Here is a 20,422-nt window from a genome sequence, read left to right as displayed (position 1 = left end):
CAAAGCGACCTCCTGACACCATTAGGGGCGGTGGGTGGAAATGGTGTCCTTATGTCCCCTTTGACCCGTAGCTGTGGCACACTTCGCAAATCTATACAGGTGACATCAGCCCAACATCGCTGATCAGAGGCGGGAAGCATATCTCACAGTTCAGCTCAAAATTTGACATTTATATTCAGATAGACTCCATCACACAGTCTTACGTGTTGTTGCGCTGCATCATGTGCATCTTATTAAAATGAATTATGAGGGCAAAACTGCAGTGTGTTTAAACAAAACCTTTAAGGAGTAATTTTTTGTATTTCTTATATAGCTCTGAAACAGTTTAACACCATAATAAAGGTTTTTCATACTCTTCTATACTTTTAAGGTGTTTACGTGAACTGTAGCACAGTAGCATTTGTTTCCTCATCCCACGTTACTCTCCCCACTGAACAGCCCTTTGTCTGGCAAGGAATTGCAACTATCAGCTGACTACTTCCAGGTTTTTTACTAGAGGAAAACACACCAATTCAGGGTTTGGTTGTTAACATCACACCTTTTTAAAATCACAATATAATCAGGTGCTCAAACAGCTGTACCCTTCTTTGACAAGTATTAAAAAAAAAAGGGAAAATTAATAGATGGTGAAGATGGGAACTGAAGTTGCAACAAGTTATAAATCGTTTCATGGACAAGCAATAAAACCAGAAACGTCTTAGCAATGTGCAGGAGCTCAAGAACATGAGGCTGATGCTACTCCAGTGCCCTGCACTAAGGACATTATTCCCAAGTCTAAGACATCACAGGGGCGCACACTAGCTAAGCCCAAACTGGCAGCAGAATACAAAAGCCTAGTTCAAAGGCAAAAGTCAACAGGAATCTTTCTTTCAGCGTTTACCTCTGTAAAACTTCTAGCATAAAAACTGGAAGAACTGAAGAAAAGAATACTAATTTATGAGAAAGTGTTCTAGAAGCACTGTAGTGGCTTTAGTAAGTTTCAAAAAAAAAAAAAAAAAAGGTATCTGTGGATTCCAAGCAGTGATCTCTACAAAAGAAAATAGCAAAAGGAAAGAAAAAGAGAAAAACATAGGGAGAAAAAAAAGCAAGAACAGATGTGCAGTTCCTGTGATGCCAGCAAAGCTGTAACTGGTTTACACTACTAAGAATGTTCCCCCAAAATTGTCATCGTATACTGGAATATCCAAAGATTCACTGGTTTGGAGGTTTTAAATGAAAAAATTGTATGCATATTGAAAAAGATCGTACAAAAAGATCTCCTTCTATACCAACCAGCCTTCCCCAGGGTTCAGAAGTGGCGTTAATATCAGAATTGAAAACAGGCAACAGGAATTAGGCAAAGTGCAGCAAATGTGACAGAGGGCAGGGACACAACTTCCAGCAAATGCTCTCTTTTATTAGTCAGTTCATCACAACATTCCAGTTTTCTCCGCAAGATCTGAATCAGAGCCACAATACAGTCATTTGTCTACTGCAACATTTCCATAGGAGTTCGCATGACAGACTTCGTGCACAGGACTAACGCTTAGTGCGCTTGAGTCACATGAAAACCAGACCGTATTCTTAAGAGCAGGAGTGACAAATCACTTGTAGTCGTCCTTTCATTACTCAGCTTTGAGCACCGCACAAGAAAACAAGACATTTTTCTCAGGGAAAGAAAGTGACCTTGTATTATTATGTATCGAGAATTCATAACCGCAGAATGCCGCGGTCTAACGATAGAACTATTACAGTACATTTGGTATTATGGGGTTGATGATAAATATTTGATGAGGTTTGTTTATTAGTATATTTGGTAAGTGTTTAGACATGAGAAATTTTGGATGTTTTGATAGATTTTGTATAGAAATAGTTTTAAGTACCCAAAGCTTTAGAAAATAAATATTTCGATGAATATAAGATCTGATTAAGACACATAGTAATGAGAGAGGTATAAGAAAATGCAGTTAAAATATATAAATTTCAAGTGCAAAAAGAAACACCATTATTTCTAAAGAATTTGAACCTTCTTTCTCAAAACCATCTCTCTCTCTCTAATAAAGCTAAAATACCAGCCTTTAAATAGGCAGCGCCACTATTCAGCTGGTAGGCAAGATACATCTATTGCACTAGAAGTACAAAGCTAAGAAGAATGCATAATATTTTATTTTTAAACTTATTTACAAAAAGATATTGCACCAATTCATTGTCCTTTTTCAGTTTAACATGTTAAGGAAAAGCCTACTATTTACAAAGTTAAAAACAGAAGTGCAAAACCAGACTGAAAGAAACCAGAAAGAATAAAGTTTATTTAAATTGCTAAGTACAGTTTATTACCTGACCATAGCCCACATCCAGAATGATCTAAAATAGTTTGTATCATATATATCTGTCATTTCAGAAATCCTTGCATTTCTCTGTAGGTGCAATCCTTATCTTTTACACTAACCACCAGAAGGTCTACATAAAATGTAAAGGATAACCATATCTTAACTTAAGAGCTTTATTTTCTCCAGGAAAGTGATGCTCCTTTAGGTAAACTGAAAAAGCTACAGAGTACTATACACGAACTTGAAAAGTAGTGATAAATCAGGCATGATTGTTTTAATTCTTCCTAAAGACCATGAGGAAAAGTTTGCTCATATTTCAGGACCGATTATTCTGAAGACACTGCCAGTCTGAATTCCATTAGCACAGCATATGGTCCTGTCTCAGTCTATCTGCCACTGGGGCTGTCATGATGCATTTCTGGGGTGTAGGTAAGTAGAACAATCATGACCCAGAGATGAAGCAACACCTGGGAAAAGAAAAGAAAGGATTAACTTATCAGCACTGACAATCACTTTTCACAGCAGCAGTAAATGAGAGCTCTCAATGACAGCTAATTAAACCTTGTTTTGTAGAAATATTTTGATTAATTTTTTTTTCATATTATTGAGATACTCCTAAGAAAATGAATTCTTATTTGTACAACGAAATGCTGAGTCAGACTCTGAAGAAGCCATTTGCCGAAAACTGAAGATTTTACACAAACAGCAAAACTAAATCTGTAGGAAACCAGACTGCTTTATGTCCTCTGGCTTCGCTTTCCCTCCATGCCCCAGTAACTCCAGCTGCTCTCTCCGATATCCATCCCCCAGCCAGTGCCTTATGTGATCTGCCTCGAGTGACTGGTAAGCCACCACTCCTGTGCCAAGTGGCTGCTACCAGACCGTGTAAAGCAGCTGAGTTCTGCTTGCCTTCCCACAGGCACTGATTTGAAGCATTTTTATGAACCTTTTAGGAGTGTTAATTCTCATTTGAATTTGGCTGAAACTATCCAATTAGAATACAAGTCACTGGGGTGCAACGAGGGAGATAACTGACAGAATACGAGGCACATTTCTTTTAAAAAAAGAAAAAAAATATTTAAGTTACAATAGTCATAGCAAAGGTTCAACCTGAAAAAGGATAACTGCCAGTGACTGCCCAATATACAGCTCCCATGCAACCATCACTGAGTCTCACTTCAGACAGCAGCTTTGGTGGTAAAAGTCTTCAGTGTTTGGGTACAAAGCGTTTTATTCATATATTGATAAAACTAAGTCAGGTACAAGAAGAAAGAGAGAGGTTAGGAATTAAGCAGCTCTGTTACTTCTAGTTCCTAATAGGCTGGAAGAAGCAATTGCAGGGGTAAACCATAATTTCCTTTATTCATGTGTGTCTGTCTGCTTTATCTCCTGAAATAGTGACAGCTGTTCTCAGAAACTCTGTTCAGAAGAATCATTATGCCTTCTCAAGCAACTTTTTTTTTTTTTTTAAATTTCAAAGACTCAAAGGTTCAACTACTGGAACATTTTCAAGCCAGGAGACTGCGCGCCTACCTTACCACAGGTCACTTAAACTGACAGACAGCTGCCCTCCAGTGGAAAACTGAGGAATTTAATTTTTATCAATTGCAAGTGTGACAAGCTCACCTGGTATGGATGAGCAACTTTCTATTATTTGTTTAAGTCCTGCAAGAAAAACTTCTCTTGCTACTTTTTCAGCTACTAAAGAAGTGTGATTATTAGTCACTGAACAAAAAGTGAAGTGCCAAATATTTAAAAAAAGCCATAACAGATGTCATTTTCCTAAATGCAGTGCACACAGGAGTGGTGGGTTACCCTTGGCAACAGGTCACTATTATTCTGTATTTTAGTACTAAAACTCTGCTTTTATAGTCTTTTAAATGGTAGTTACATAAATGTCTTTAAGACTGCTATACCAGGAATTCCTGGGAAAAACTGAAAATTGCCAAGCAACGCAACTCCAAATGCTGTCATGTAAGTACTATTCAGTCTGCTTTACAAAAAGATACATTGAGTTGTTGAAGTTGATTATATAGCCTTATGAACATCAAACATCTTGCAATTTAAGAAGTATTATACAAACTGGCTATAGAAATCTTGCATTAAACTTCTTACTCACCATGTAAATAATTACGAAGACTCTTGCTATGGGATACCGCCTCAGAAAGATTCCCAGCCGAATGCTACATAGGTTCAAGAGAAAACCAAAACGCGCAAGTTAGCACTGAGCAATAAATTCCTGTTCCTCTCATTCCAATCACCCCAAGGTCATAAACATCAGCCGATGTTATACACATGGCTTTGTTTCTGATTGAATTTTACATCACGTACTCAAGACAAACGGAGCGAGAAAATTCAGAATTCAGGTTGTAAAACATATCCTCCTAAGTTTTTCTGTTACATCCTAGCCTCAGAGTTTGTGAAAAAGAGCTAAGACTCAAGAGTTGTACACGTCTTTTAAAACTCACAAATACGCTATTCATTTGTCAAATTTTGTTAGTTGAGGAGCTGTCATGAATCTTTCAAAAAGTTTTAAGCAACTAAAACTTGATTCCTTTGAAAAAAACTGATAGATGACCACCATAAACTTGATTCCTTTGAAAAAAACTGATGGATCTTATATTTCATTAGAACAAAAAGAAATGAGGTTTCCAAGTTTACTGCTACAGTGCTACAAAGCACACTGCTTTAGATTTGTGCTCAGTAACGTCAGTTAGAAAAACCCATAGGCGTACTGAAATTAGTATGATACTGCCAGATGAAGTTTGGTATTAAAACATCACATATAATAGGTCCCAATCATGGAGACCCTGATACTCTTCACAATGAAATTACAAGTACCTTGGAAGCATAAAGGACTTTCTAGCAATGTACCTTGCTTTCAAAGCATTAAGAAGTATTACCTAATTTTGTTTTCTATTGGTATTTAAGTTTTTGACCTTTGTTTGAATACTGACAACTAACCTAACTGCTCAGAAAAGGGATCAAAGCAAGTCTTTTGCTGGATCCAGAAAGATTTTTGTTTACTAATTCCGTGAAGAGATTATCTTTCAAGCTAAATAGCTGCACTGGGTCAGAACCCAGAATATTATCTTCATCAGAATGCCTAAACAGGAGTAGAAGAATAAATAGCGTAGTCCCCTACTAATACACTCTTACAGTGTTTATCACAGACACAGTCAAAACCTGTGAAAGCGAAAAAGGTAGAAGATGGTAATGAAAAAGGTTAGGGTTTCTTGTATCAAAATCTACAAGTGCACTGTTTAAATAATTGACTATAATTTCCAAAAGCCCAAGGATATTAGTAGCATAGGAAAGCACAAGTGAACTAGGTCAACATTTAGTAATTTCTATCATACTTTAGCTTTATTATTTTTTACTTTTCTCTTCATAGAAGCAACTCAAACCAGAAGGTGTGCTACTTGAAACCGCAAAAGGATTCCAGCAATTACAAAATGTATTCCCTTAGGACACGCTTACCTGAACTGATCTATACTACTGGCAGCTTTGCGAACCCTCCCATACATTCCTGCCATGTTAGTATCCATGTCACTAAACAGCACAGGAACATTACGCATTCGAGTACCTATTTGAAGGGAAAAAAAGCAAAAATTCTTGTTAATCTAAAAGCAGCTTATATAAAAATAATAATATAAAAATAGTGATTAATCTGATTTATTAGTGCTATTTTGCTGGGGGCAGAGGAATGTGTTTTGAGGGCAGGATTCTTGATAAACTTACAATCAAGTCAAATGTTTCTTCAACTTAGTATCTTTCTAAAATTTATTTTAGTTCACTAGAGGACATCTTGATAGTCAATTCTATCATGTAACAATAATTCTATTATTAGGTGTATAAAATGATGGGTTTGATACTGTCACACTTTCTCCGTTTGCTTTTATGTGTCACAGAGTAAAACTTTGATAGCGTTTCTAACTCATATATTCCAAAAATTTCTACTTTATTTACATTTTTACTGTGTATCAACTAAAAAAAGATTTTCAGATAATGTTATCTTTGCGCAACTAAGCTTAAGCTTACTGAAGTTACTTAAAAACAAGCCAAAAGGAAATATTTTAAATTTTCTAGTTCTCCTGCCTTATTTCTTTAAAAGTCTTTCATTAGCAGAGAAACAAAAGTCTGGACTGTCATTGTACACGTCTTAATAATTGTCCACGGCTTTTATAGTTACTTATAATATATACAAAGATACAAACTTTTGATTTTGAAAAGTAACATGTGAAAACCATGGATCAACTGCTGAGGTTCTCCTAGAGATAGAGGATGACCGCTACACAGTACAGACAAACCAACCTCAGCAGAACCACCATATTTTAAGCCGCTTTTCAAGAAAAAGAGAAAGCAAGGTGGAAATTGATTTCAACCAGAATTCTGATCAACTTTCAAAAGGAAGTATCCCGTTCTTGCTCACCTCCCAAGCCCATTTACAAGGGAATACTTATATCCTGCTTCTGACACCCAGTTTAACCCCGAAAAGACAGATTTATTTGCACCTGTGACAGGATTTGTAAATATGATTGTTCCAATAGTGCCACAGTATTGAGAATTAAAGATTAAATTTGCTTTACTAAGTTTACTTAAAGTCATTTACACACAAAAAGGAGCTTCTACTGAACTATTTTTATGATACTGGCTGCTGGTGACAAGGTCTCTGACATAAGTTGCGTATTTTCAGCATTTTTTTTTTTCTTATAAACTCAGACTTTCAGGGAAAGGCATTAGGAAATACAAAAGCCTGAACTGCAGAAAGGACATGGTTTTAAGTTTATCTCCTTATTTACCTTCAGCACTGTCAATGCCTGCCATATTAATGGAAGGTCCATTAGCACTAGTGCCTTGGATACCCTTCAGCTGTTGCTCAAGTCGTTCCAGTTGATAGACAAGCGAGTTTTTCTCCGTGCTCAGGCTCTCTAACATGGTTTGCTTCTGAATTAGTGTTTCTGTCAGCTGATGAAGCCTATTTTCTAATTCTGTCTGACTACTGCTACTCAGAGTCTTGTTCGTGAGCTAAAAAACAAGGCAAAGAAAAAAATCAGGATAAGTTCAAAGCATGACCAACTAACACATTACAAAACTCTCAAAATCTAAGCCCTCCAAGAACCAAGTTACTCCATTGCAGGATTTTTATGGGATAATACTATCAAAACGATCAGCAATGACCACAATAAAGAAGAAACTTAATTTAGACAGCTGCTAAAACAAGAATTTACATAACACAAGAAACTATGTAAAAATGTATTCCTATGTTTTCCACCTCTATGAACATTTCTGTATAATCGTAAGTTTGACCACAAAAATCAATGCTATGCCTCAGAGCTGAGTTTAAATGGTAGGCATAACAATAGCAAGACGATCCAGTCTAGCTATAATACTTGCAACTTCACAAAACAAGCGAGTACGCAAAATGTTTTCAAGCGAGGGAGGAAAAACTCAGTACAAACAAGGAGAATCTGATACCGCTCTACAGGAAAGCTTGAATGAAAATGGTGAAAATGCAGGTTACATTGCAGAAGAATTGAGGAGCACTGAGGCAGAAAACATGATTGTACTAGCAAATAGAAACTGCAAGGACAGCAAACGCAGACACGGATCATGTCATTCAATTTGCAGAAAATATTTAAAGCAAATGTGCAATAGCTTGTCTATTCATTACAGTCTTGGACTTCAGCCACTTGTAGCATCATATACCACAAAGATGTAGCTTCAACGATGAAAAAACAGAACCAGCAGGAACCAGGGCAGTGAGACATCAAAACCAGAAATTAGATACAATGCACCAGAGCAGGTGCAGGTGGTCCTGAAGCCAGTATTAGCAGAAGAATCATCTGCCAACAGGCTCAAGAAATTCGTATCACAACACAATTTCCAAATCCTCTGCCACTATAACTGTACAGCTGAACATAGTTGACTCAAGATTATCAACTTCTCTACATATAGCCTGCTTTTCATTACACTAAGTTAATTTACACAAAGTGAGGCCTATGCTTTCATGCTGCCCAAGGACACCATGGGGCCTGACAAGTATCAGAAGGTTCCAAGAGGGATTAGATTGATTCAAGGAAAATAGGTCCATAAACATACTGCTGGGACTTAGCAAGGACTTAAACGCTAACGCCCCTCATTCAATTGCTGATGCTGAGTGAGTACAAGGGAGTGAAGAAAGCGGCCAGGCTCACACGCTGGCCCAGTTGCCACTGTCCAAGACAGAACAGTGGGCTAGATGGATCACTGAGTCGGTGGGACATTACTTATGTTCTTATGCCCAGTTAAAAGGATCTTTGTAGACAACATGATAATCTCACCAAGCGCCAATGACTTTTTAGTTTTCAAAAAGAAGAATGTTGATCCAGCACCACTCCACCACATCTAGTTGGGACACAGGTTGACAGCCCTCCTGCCCCCAAAGACAAATGCACATGCAGTTATGAATTAGGCTATTTACTACTTCATGGTTCCCTTGTACTCACTCCACTCAAAACTCTACTCTGTATTGAAAACAAGTACACTGTAACTCATTAGTACAGCTTTTAGGTTTTTTTTGTACAGTTTAGGCAAATTAATAGTTCTCATCACTGTTTTCATTATTGAAGGTGATAAAGTTATTTTTTTTATACAAGCACAGTACCTGATTTCTGAGCTTCTGAATTTCTTCCTCTCTGTCTTTTATTCTGCTTTGCAAAGTATTCTTTGTTCGATACAACTCTTCTTCGGTATAATGGAGTTCCTATAAAATGTATTACAATCACAAACAAAAGATTTTATACATACATGTATTGAGACAGATTGTCTTATCTAGAGTTTCACAGTAGAACACAGGGAGGCAACAAAGTGCAATCAAATATAAACTGAAATTTAGTCTTAGTTAAGTAGCTAGGATGAGGGGGGGGAGAAGATAGCTGAGTATGAAGACACAACCCACAAGACTTACCAAATCCTTTTGTGGAGACTGACCTAATATAAATATAAACTTGTTTACTGAGAGTCACACAGTTTCATTGGGACCATGATTTATCTTCCTTATACTCTCACCATTTATTATATTGCTATCTTGAAACGATGTCAATAATGTAACTTAAACAATCAGGAAATACTTTGGAAGGGAATCTGTATCCCTAAAATAAAACCATCAACCCCACACACCATTTTTTAAAAGTGTTTAAAATCCCTTGGCATATCTATCTATAATTCTGTACGGCACAGGCCTTCCTTTAAAGTTTAGGATAAATGAACATAACAGAAAGGGGAAGGAATATTAGTAAGGGACAACCTACTGAACAGCAAATCTAACCATAAGATTTGTTACTCGCATGATTTAGTGGCTATTTTAACTCCAATTTAAAGACCTGTCATGCTTATCCTTTAAATTAAGACAGTCTTCAAATCACTGTATCACTTCAGCTGTCAGTTGCTACAGAAAACAGATAATCCTATTCTCCCTTCAAACCATACGACATACAAAAAATAACACCTCTACTTATTTTTCATCTTCAGTCAGAAACCTTATGGCAACAGTTTAAAGTAATTGCCAGATAGAACAGACCATAATTGTATTAAGTATCAATGCACACAATTACTTTAAAAGCACATGTAAATCTGTGTCATCAAAAGGAATACTTCAATTTCTGTAATAACTGATAATGCCTTTTTTTTTTTTTTTAAATTCACCTCACTTTTCTGTATGTACTATTGACTTAAAATATACCCCTCAGAAGGGCAGGAGTAACAAAATACAATCTACCATCTGCTTTGATATAATAAACATCAGCTATCCATCAAGAGCAGACCTCGACTTCTGCCTTTTAATTAGTTCAAGCTGCTACCATCTCATTAAAATTTAATTTCTGGAAGGACAGATAATCCTATAAGACAAATTGTTCCTAGCAGATACAGTGTACTCTCCTGTTTTCCTCATTATTAATTCTCTTTACATGAGTTTTTTTCTTACAGAGAATTTTAGTAATAGGGTGTAAAGCATTTGTCTGATTTCTACTGAATAATAAGTTTGTTCGTGTGAAATATGAGCTTGCCTTTCCCCCCCACCTCTTTTTAGCACACAAGTGCTTAAATCAAGGGAGAGTTTCCTTAAAAAGATCACACAATCTGACAAAATTAATTAATATAATTTTATCAGCAATTTGTCTTAAGGAGCAGTTTGCAAGCAACAACATTTAGACTCAGAAGTGAGCAACAAGTGGATTAAAAAAATGTCTATGAATTGGTACTGCAATAAGATTGTTTTAGGAGCTAAATTTATGTAGTAATTGAGCACCAGAAATTCCACAGTAACCACTTTCAGTATTTGAGTTTCTTATAAAAAATGGTTACAAATGTTACTATATGCCTATTGTTTGATTGTTCCCCTACTGAATAAAATTTAAGATCATGACCAATGTTGTGCACTCCCTAGGGTCGTGTTTATCCTTAACACATCAGCAAGATCTCTGTTTATCAGGAGCATCCAGAAGGTCCTGTCCATTGCTTAGTGCTGGTTGTGCTCTGTTTTGCCTAGTGACATTCATTAAGCTTTTGGGGATTTCTTTGGAATGCAAAACAAAAAATAACCCAAATACTGTATAAGCTACTCTCGTACTAAGCTAAATACTGATGACACCACACAAGGCCTAAAATAAGACCAATGGGTTTTCAAGAGTTCATTACCTGTTTTTGCCGTTCTACTTCAGCATCTGCCTCTTGCTTGGCCATTTTATGTGCTGCTATTTGCTCCTGTAGGTCTTGAAGCTGCTCTCTCACTGACTCAGCTTCACTTACCTGCTGAGTCTCCATATCCTGAAATGAACAGAAACGTTACCGTTTCACTAACGCTCAAACAGTACTGTTTGAATCTGTCATAGGTAACAGCAAAACAAAGTTGTATCTGCAGTATCGCTTCAAAGGAAAATGAAAGCGAGGGTGTATTGAATAAATGACATTCGGTCATTTTATACAAAATAGTTTTAGTACTGTAGTAATAAATAAATGTATTTTGTGAACATGAAAAGCTTCCACTTTATACCTTCCACGGTCTACAGGCTAAAACTGTGTAAAGTAGACTTGCGTGCAACTGCTGCGTTGAGCCAATTATGCCAGCAGACGACTCGGATTACAGTTGCTTCAAGGATTAGCAGCCCTTGCCAAAAAGGATATAGGTGATCCCTGTAGAAATCACCACGTTTGTTTGGAAAGAAACGCTTCCCTTAAAAGAAGCACACAGTAGTGAGGGATGAGAAAAGTGGTATCTATAATATTTCTCCCACATGACCTGAAGTGGTGAGAGAGAACATGAAAGGAAATCAGGTATCAATAAACACTTGTCTTGCCTTGAGTAAAAGTTGGCTTATTTTAATACTAGATCAAATAAACACTAGAAGCAAGAGCCCTAACGTATACAAGAAAACAGTCCTTTGTGCACAGTTAACTACAAATACATGTGTACATCATCACACATAGCTACCTGCAGCTCTGTTCTCATCTGTTGTATTTGGCCCATTAGTTTCTGTATTTCTTCTCTCTGAGTGTCTCGCTCGTGTCTCAGTTCTTCTAGTTCCATTGTGCTTGCAGTATTGCTATCCAGGCCTTCAATACCAGAGCCTTCTTTTAAGCTGTTTATTAACTTTTCTTTAGACTGAAATAATAAATCAATATTACTTATTGCAGCATTGAACAAGTGCTCAACTAGAATATGCCAAAATGACTTTGCTCTAAAATTCAAATGTAGACATACAGTGGAAGTACTGCTTTATCTGTTATTTTAGCCAAGTTAATAATGACCTTACACATTTTAAAATGAAAATGCTTCCCTACTGATAATTTTTCTGACTTCCTGTATGCCACGAGACTGGATTTACTGAAAGCCTGTGTTACCTGAGGAAGAGTAGAGCCTTTCTCTTTAGAAGTGCCTACAATGTCAAACTTGTTAAGGATAACAATTTTGACTTTCCAGCTACCATAAGAGAGAAGACAGACACTAACAAAGACTAAAGACAAAACCAACTCCCTTTCAGCCCATCCTTTCTCCTGCCAACAAAGCCAAATAAGAGCAAAATACAGCAATAACTCTTCTGGGAAAGAGGATAAAGCATTTTATTCGGAGTCAACCTAATGTTAGCTTGACATTGACTTCTGATCTCATGCTTCTCATATTTATCAAGATGATTTAAAACCTGTTCTTGGATATCTGACTAAATTAATTATTCTAGATAGACACCTTTATCGTCAACACTTTGCTAACTTTTATAAACAAGACTCAAATTGACCACTTTTGGATTTGGTATCTTTGACAACATATGCAGCACAGAACCCTGCACAAAATACCTAATTCTGCCATTGTTTACATAACACTAATCACATGCAACCTTTCAGAATACATAAAAATATTTCCTTTGGTTTAAACATAAGTATCCATTATACGCTAGGCTTCAGCCTCAAGCAGAATAGAGCAATATTCCTGACTCAAGAATACTGGGTGTGGAACAAATTGCAGGTTACATCTATTTATCCATGTGCCTAAGATTGGACTCTTAGACACAGAACACACTGACAGATGTAGTACAGTAAATGCAATGCTTCACCTGGATTTTTCTTTAAGTTCAGGATCTGAACTTCCATTTCGATTACTTAGTCTGTAAACTTAAATTTACAAAATGCAGACTGGCAGCTGTTCTGTATAGGTATTATCATAATAGATATGGCCCAAAATACATTACAGTTCACATGAAAAAAAAACACAAATTAGAGTATTTGAAGCATAGCACATTTAAAAAGTTAAGTGTATAAATCAAACTAGATTTCTTTAAAGAAATGCTTACTTGGAGTATGCGAGTAGCTTTCTGTTTATAGTCTGTCAGTTCCTGTTTTGCAGATTCTAGGTGGTTTTTAGTTACTTTGACTTGCTGCTGAAGCTCATCAGCCCGCCTCTTTTCATCTAAGTACTTTCTTTCTGCTACAGTTATCCCTTCTGCCAAGTTCTGACGTTCTGCTTCCATTTTACTTAGACGAGCCGCAAACTCATTCTATTAGCAATAAAGAAACAATACTTTGTGTTTAAACACAGTCTCAACTTTAACCTAGAAAGGAAAAAAGAAAGTTTAAAAGCAACTACACACATGACACAACACCTCATATCTACCACCTCCAACTTAAAGATGCATTAGTGCCATGCGGAAAGAAATTCTGCTTGCTTAAGCAAGTGCTAAATAATACCAGTAAAAATATCCATTTCTTTCCCCCCCCAGAAATAGTGAGGGAATAACAATCTTGCTATTATTTACATTTGGTAAACACAAAGCAAGCTTTCCCCTCAAAAAAAAAATACTATCAAATGTAGTCTGCCATATTTTGATGTACACTGATAAAGCTTGTCAAAGATGCTGTAACAAAGGCCAAGCTAAGTGTGGAAAGCAGTCTCTAGCAATGATGTACTCACATCTTTACCACAGAAGTTATTGTCCAGCTTAATATTAAGATTACATGTGAAAATTTTGTAACGATTTGTTGTGTAACAACATAGCATGGAAAATTAAATTAATTACCGATTTAGTTTTAAAACACGTTTTAACATTAAAGTTACCATGAAAAAAAACAATAAAAAATATCCGCATTAATCCTCAAAAACTTTTAATCACAAAGCTTTCAAAGTAACATATAAAAAGTAAACTAGCATCACAAGGATAGTGCAGCAGACAACACATCCTTCCAAGCACTTAGTACCCTGAACAGGAACCGGAGTCAAGGGGAAGAGAGAGCAGTTGGAATCTCACAGATTTGATCTCAAAAGTAGAGTCTGAAACTCTTCCTTATTCTTCATGTCTAACCTGCATTTGTTGGTAACTTTCTTGCTCTCTCTTGAGTGCGGAGTCTGCATCACGCAGCCTCTCTTGAAGAGTCTGAAGGGCTTGATTTTGCAAACTGCTCCCTTCACTGTGGTCTTGTATTATCCTGAAAGAGCAATAAACAGATTAATTGAAAAAGAAGAAATCTAGTGCGATTTTCAGGTAGAAATATGACTACCTGGTTTTCAGACCAGCTTTGAAAATTTCCCCAGTAAATTACTGAATATGGCTGGCTACAGGTGTGAGGCCTGGAGTTAATGACTCACACATCTCCCCCCTCACCTATATTCTGGAGTACCCAATTGATGATTCATATCCCAGTACTGAGATAAGTCAGAAAAGTCTTCACATTTATGTATAAGCAAATGTATTTTTCAAGACAAAATTTTTGAGATCTTCAGCGTCAGGCCTCTGACACAAACGTAAATAGATTTCAATTATCAGGTGACAATTGCCCCTATGTAATACACTCATCTGCCCTGTTCCACCTGCCAGCGATGATATAGCAGGCTCAGAGCAAATGTTAATCCTCGTTTGCCCTCCCACGGCAGGGGGGTTGGAACTAGATGATCTTCAAGGTCCCTTCCAAACTAAACCATTCTATGATGTTTCAATCTTGATACAATTCTTTTCCCCATTATTCATTTTTATTCTTGAGAGACTAAATTATCTACCTTGAATTTTCAAACTTATTACTATTTGCAGAACTAAGAAGTATGAAATTATGAAGTACCGTGATTTCTCACTCTGCAATGCTTCCAAAGCTTCTGTCCGAGCACTTAAGAGCTGATCAGCTTCTTGCAACCGTACTTTCAGCACAGCTAGCTGTGAATCCTTGGCACCAACAGCTTCTGTCAGATCATCAACTCGAGCTCGAAGTTCTCTAACGATCCTATCACTCTTTGAATGGTCAACATTCCACTTCTCAACCCTTTCCCGGGATTTGTTCAATTCTACAAAATAAGAAGTTTTTTTGAAGTTTATAAAAGTAGGTATTGGAAGGCCTTGTAAATGGTTAGGATGCACACATCACAATTCTTAAAGAAAGAAATTAAATACAACCAAGTTGAAGTAACACTGGAACTTTATGAGCTACCAAGAAGTTACAAATGCCAGACTGGCTGCGCAGCAGGACCCTTAAATTTTTGCAGGTGATCTCAAAATAGGCATTTCATTCTGTGTCACACTGCACGTGACAAATTTTACCTGCCCCACCCCTTGCAATGGCCTACTCTTGAAGACCCCTGTGCGAGCAAGCCTTTGGAAACCTCTGCATAAAGCATCTAGACATACGTTTGGTTTTAAACAAACATCACATATTAAACTTCAATGGAAATTAAAATTCTCTGGCTCATACAGTTACTTTGAAAAAAATACAGTCCCTCAGTTGTATGCCTAACAGCAGGAGTTTGCTCAAGGTTTTATCATTTGTTTAATTTATATTCATATTTTTTATATTTGTCATGTCGTTTGGCTTTGAAAAAGCTAGTGAAGTCATACAAAAATACTAAATTTTCTATTTTTACTGTCAGTTTCTAGGCATCAGAGATTATAGACTACAGCCAGAAAGTAATCAGATTTTGAAGCATTTAAAGGAAATTATTCATTTAAAAAAATGTTTTGCAATAGCCATTAAAATGCAGGAAAAGTATTTTAATACTAGTAACATTTTCCAACAGTGTTTTAACAAGATGTAAGTTTTGCAGCTAACTTGATTGCATCATTTTAATCAACATTTGTGCTATCTTTGTAGTTGAACAAGTCTAAGTTTCTACCAGTTCATTATTCTGAAACCAAGAATCATTTTGCTTGCTAAGTCATACATGCAAATTTAACTTGAAAGATTTTTTTTTATAAATAGAAAACACTAACGTAGAAATAGCATTGTTTTCTAATTTACTAGCATTTTAGTAATATGTTACAGCTGAGTTTCCAAGCCACAGTACCTTCTTGTGTTTCTTTGGACCTCTGAATTAATGAAGCCATTTCTTGATTTAAAGACTGAACTTCATTCCGCAGCAGCTGATTCTCCAGGCGAAGATTGGATAGCTCATGTGATTTGCAATCGTCATTAGCTGGAAGGCCAGGATTAGTTACTGCACTTAGTGATGAATCCTTCACACCATTCCCTTGTGCTCCCAGTCCAGAATCTGAACTGTCTGGAGTTTCTGTACAGAGAGATGCAATTAGAACTACTATACGTGTTTGTGAGTTGCCTTGATATAAACAGCAATTCCGTATTCTGCATCAGTGGTTAAATGCATTAAAAAAAAAAATAGTAGCTTATACTGAAATGGAATATGGAGCTGCTTCTCCCAAAGGACTTGCACAAAATAGGACTATTACACAGTATACATGCATCATGCAACATTCTTGTTAATCCTGTAAGACAAGACATGGAAGTCATAACATTTCTTGTTACGTTAATGTCAAATTCAGAATTTCAAAAAATTAATACTTTTTTATGACTATGCTGCCCAGAGATGTCTTCAGAAGCTGAGATAGGAGCAGAAGAGGTTAAATATACATAGTAACTAACTGGGGAAATTTTTAGTACAAGTTCATTCTAGTTTTCCATTAAGATTTTGAGGATGTAAATTTTATTTTAAAAAAATCTGTTCAGATGGCTATGCTTAGTCATTTTGGTATCAAACCTAAATATGTGACTCAGCCAGACAGCTACATCTTTTAGTTATCTTTATGTAAAAAAGCCTTTTAAGAATAATTTCAGTGAAAACATCACCTTACTGATAATTCTATATTAATAAATTCTCTCAAAATCTTTTTTCAAAAGCACTTTTACTATGAGAAATCAAGTTGCAGTGACTTGAAGCAAAAGCATGATCTCTCCTTTCTCTAATGAAAAAATATAAAGCAGATATACTCTATCAAACTGTTAAAAGGTGCCAATACAAATTGCAATTCTGTAGATTATGGAAACCAAAATACAGGTTTTTATTTTTCTTTTTTTAAATCTTAGAACCTCAGTGAGAACAGTAAGGGAACTCCTGGCACTATTCTGAACAACAGTGCCTTGCAGAGATGGAAGAACCAACGCCTTTCCCCATCATGCACAAACACACAGAGAACGTCCCAGATTAATGCTGTGAAATTGATACATCCACTGCAAACAGTCTTGATTTCAGAGTGCAGATAGTTGGAAGCTTTGCAGCAGCGTTAAGATAAAACAACATAGCACGCAATAAGCAAACAAGCAGGCGATCCAAAAACATTACTTCTGAATTTACTGTCCCAGATGAGTAACTGCTGAAAATCCAGGGGGATAGACTGCAACTAATTCCAAGCAAGGCTAAAGTTTAGCTGTCGCAACGTTCTTTACTCCACGTTGTGATCACCAATCAACCTGTTCCACCTTCCTTGTTACCACTGCAACAGTCCCCACCATCCAGAGCCCAGGGAGCTGGAGCAGACTATTAATTCTGAACAGCATCATACCAACAAGTAGCAGTAGTGACAACCAGATTTCTTCCACGTTTTATCAAACCCCTTTACTATTTAAACAGTTCTAAAAAGTGTCAGTTCCTTCCTTTTGATTCATTTACACAATTTCCAAATTCTCAGACAATTTATCCTCATTTTTTTTGCATGGAAAACTCAAGATTAACAAAGCTAATGAAGCAAGAAATTAGCCATTTATAGCACATATTAGATTATATCCATAGAATGTACAAAGTAGAACATTAACTGGTTTTGTCTATAGCTGATGTATCATAAGCTACTTCAATAGATGCTGTACAGAACATTTAAATGACACAGATATATCTATACAATCAACTTTGAAACCTGCGTGCTCAAACTCTACGTTGTAATTGTGTGCTTCCTCATCTGACAGCTCCACAACGCAAAACCCACTCAAAAAATCCTCAGAAGAAAATTCAACAGGCCACACTGAGCAAAACAACTATGTTCCTCAAGCACCAATCAGCAAGACCATATAGCCAGGTCTAACATATTTGAAATAGTAGTATTAGTAACTCTTATTGAAAAGTTACAGACCCAGAAATATAAAAATATTCACATCTTTGGAAATGATCCTTTTTTACATTCAAAACTTTTCAGCATACTTAAGGTAGCAAGTAAAAAAAACGCCATTTACAATGTTTACATGCTCAAAGTACCAAACAAATAATAAGTATTCTAACTACATTATTTAGAAATAATATAACCATTTGCTTCAACAACAACAAAGTAGCACAGCAACAGCAAGGACTGAGTATAGATTGGACAGTCCGATAGAGAACACAAGTTCCTGACACTTCCCAGCCACGCTGTCCTTTGCATCGACTTGAGAATAGCCCCAATTTTGACCATCTGGCCTGAAGGCTCTTTCAGGCCTCTGCATTTAGACTGCAGTAATGACCTACTTCTGGCAAACCCAAAGGCTTTATCTTTCCAGCTATCTCATGCCTGTAGCTCTACAACAGCCTATCCACATCCAAATTCCCACTCTGCAGGACGAGCAAGTTTGACAGCTTACCCCTCTTCCCTGGTGGAAGAGAGAAAACCTCACATCACCTCACATGGTGCGCTGGGCAACAGCCAACACCATCTACCAGCTGGTGAAAGTCACTCACTCTCCTAAGTGGCAACACCAGGTAAGGACCCCTGAGTGATCAAACAAATCCAGCAGCGCCTGTGCTTCTAAGCAGGGATGTATGGGGGCTGATGCAAGGCTAGGTCACAGCTCAAGGAGAGCAGCAGCAATGTGGCAAATCGAAAACACAAATGATTTAGGTATTAATTATGCAATTTGTCAAATTAGCATGATATCTAAGATTATCCCCGTGATGAAAAAATGTTAAAGACCCTGCTGTACTCCACACATTTGACATACTACTACCACTAAATGTTTCATGAAGTGACAGTAAATCCATTACCTAGCCTTACCCTAGACATACTTGGGTTTTAAATATCTCTAGGTTCAATACTACTTAACTACCATTGCCTTGGCTCCTGATAGAATTATCTTCAGTAGTTTTTGCACTCTGTGTACTGGTAGACACAGAACTAATGCTTGAAGTCCGAGAGTGACTTTGAAGAACAGGTGCCTTGCTCTTCTCTTTTTTAGAGTCCATCCTTCCATTAGGCTCTTTCTCTGAACTGTTGAGAAAATCAAACAGCAACTCATCATCAGGTTCCGACTTTTTTCTTCTCACAAAATGTGAGGCAGCTCTGGCTGTGGAAACACTTTCTACTGGAGAAGCAACCTCCGAAGATGTCCTGCGTGCTGGTTTAACATTTGCTGTCCCTGCTAGGATTGTGGCCTTTTGATTTTTAATATTATCAGCTGCTGAGGAGATGTAGGCTGCCTTGGATGACGTCTGATATTTCAGTTCTCCTGTATGTTGGCGTAATTCAGAATATTCATTAGCAGAGTCCAGATTCTTATGATCATAAGCTGCACTGCTTGCTGTGTCTTTTTTGCTCAGAGCCGATGCAGCTCCTTGATCAACTCTGTTGAGTAGATCCTCTGCCTTCCCAGCGAGATCAGCAAGCCAAGACATGATGGATGTCTGTTGATAAACTCTAAAAAAATCAAAATTTCAGGACCATATGCTGCAAAAGACATAGAATGATTATGAATCAGACTGGTGTTGATAAGGCAAGATGTATGGGTTACCTAAACAACTGTTGTGTTAATTTATTAGTGTTGTAATTACTTTAATACTTCTCTGTTGCTCACTTGGTATTTCACTGTTTTGGTAACTGACAGAAATAAACCAAATCAGGTTCTAAGGAAAACAGACAAAACCAAGGCTTAGCTATCAGACCACTGTATCTGTTTTCAGCACCTGCTACAGTGTGTCCAGCCTGCTAGCCAATCTGCAACAATAATAGAAAATACAGTCTACTTGCACCTGACAAAACCAAACTCAGTTGTAGGAGGAAAAGTGGCCAGATGCTTATTACAGTAACAGATAACAACAAAGCCTTAGATGTTTGGCCTACAGATTCATAATCTCTGGGTCAGAGGAATTTCTCCCCAACAAACTTTGCAGCCTGCTGTCCCTGCTGTGACACCCAACAACGAGGGACAGGAGGACCGTGCCTTCACTTGTACCAAGGGCCTGCCACACCACACAGGCGACGCGTGCCTCCACCCCCCAGCTCCCGGGAATGGCCCCCTTCACCCCAGGGCAGGCTTGTGGAAGGACCCTTGGCCGAGCACACCTACAGGCGAGGCCTGGCGGGGGGACGATATTCAGGGTTCACCCCACTCCCCCCCTGTCCGTGTCCCCCCCC

General features: G+C 37.3%; 1 protein-coding gene across 1 annotated transcript; it reads right to left on the bottom strand.

The window, feature by feature from the left end:
- Positions 1–2,432: 2,432 nt before the first annotated feature.
- On the bottom strand, positions 2,433–19,734 carry GOLGA5 (golgin A5). The gene is made up of 12 exons (XM_009895377.1): positions 19,119–19,734; positions 16,105–16,326; positions 14,892–15,111; positions 14,141–14,264; positions 13,136–13,339; positions 11,782–11,952; positions 10,989–11,117; positions 8,956–9,054; positions 7,112–7,337; positions 5,790–5,895; positions 4,429–4,492; positions 2,433–2,776 (listed from the first exon to the last, which is right to left on the bottom strand). The coding sequence occupies exons 1-12, from the start codon at positions 19,681–19,683 to the stop codon at positions 2,696–2,698; spliced, it is 2,211 nt and encodes a 736-aa protein (XP_009893679.1). The 5' UTR covers positions 19,684–19,734; the 3' UTR covers positions 2,433–2,695.
- Between the last annotated feature and the right edge of the window lie 688 nt (positions 19,735–20,422).

The sequence above is a fragment of the Charadrius vociferus genome, unplaced genomic scaffold (genome assembly GCF_000708025.1).
Source record: "Charadrius vociferus isolate BGI_N301 unplaced genomic scaffold, ASM70802v2 scaffold140, whole genome shotgun sequence".
Classification (NCBI taxonomy): domain Eukaryota; kingdom Metazoa; phylum Chordata; class Aves; order Charadriiformes; family Charadriidae; genus Charadrius; species Charadrius vociferus.
This window is presented reverse-complemented; position numbering and strand designations above follow the sequence as displayed.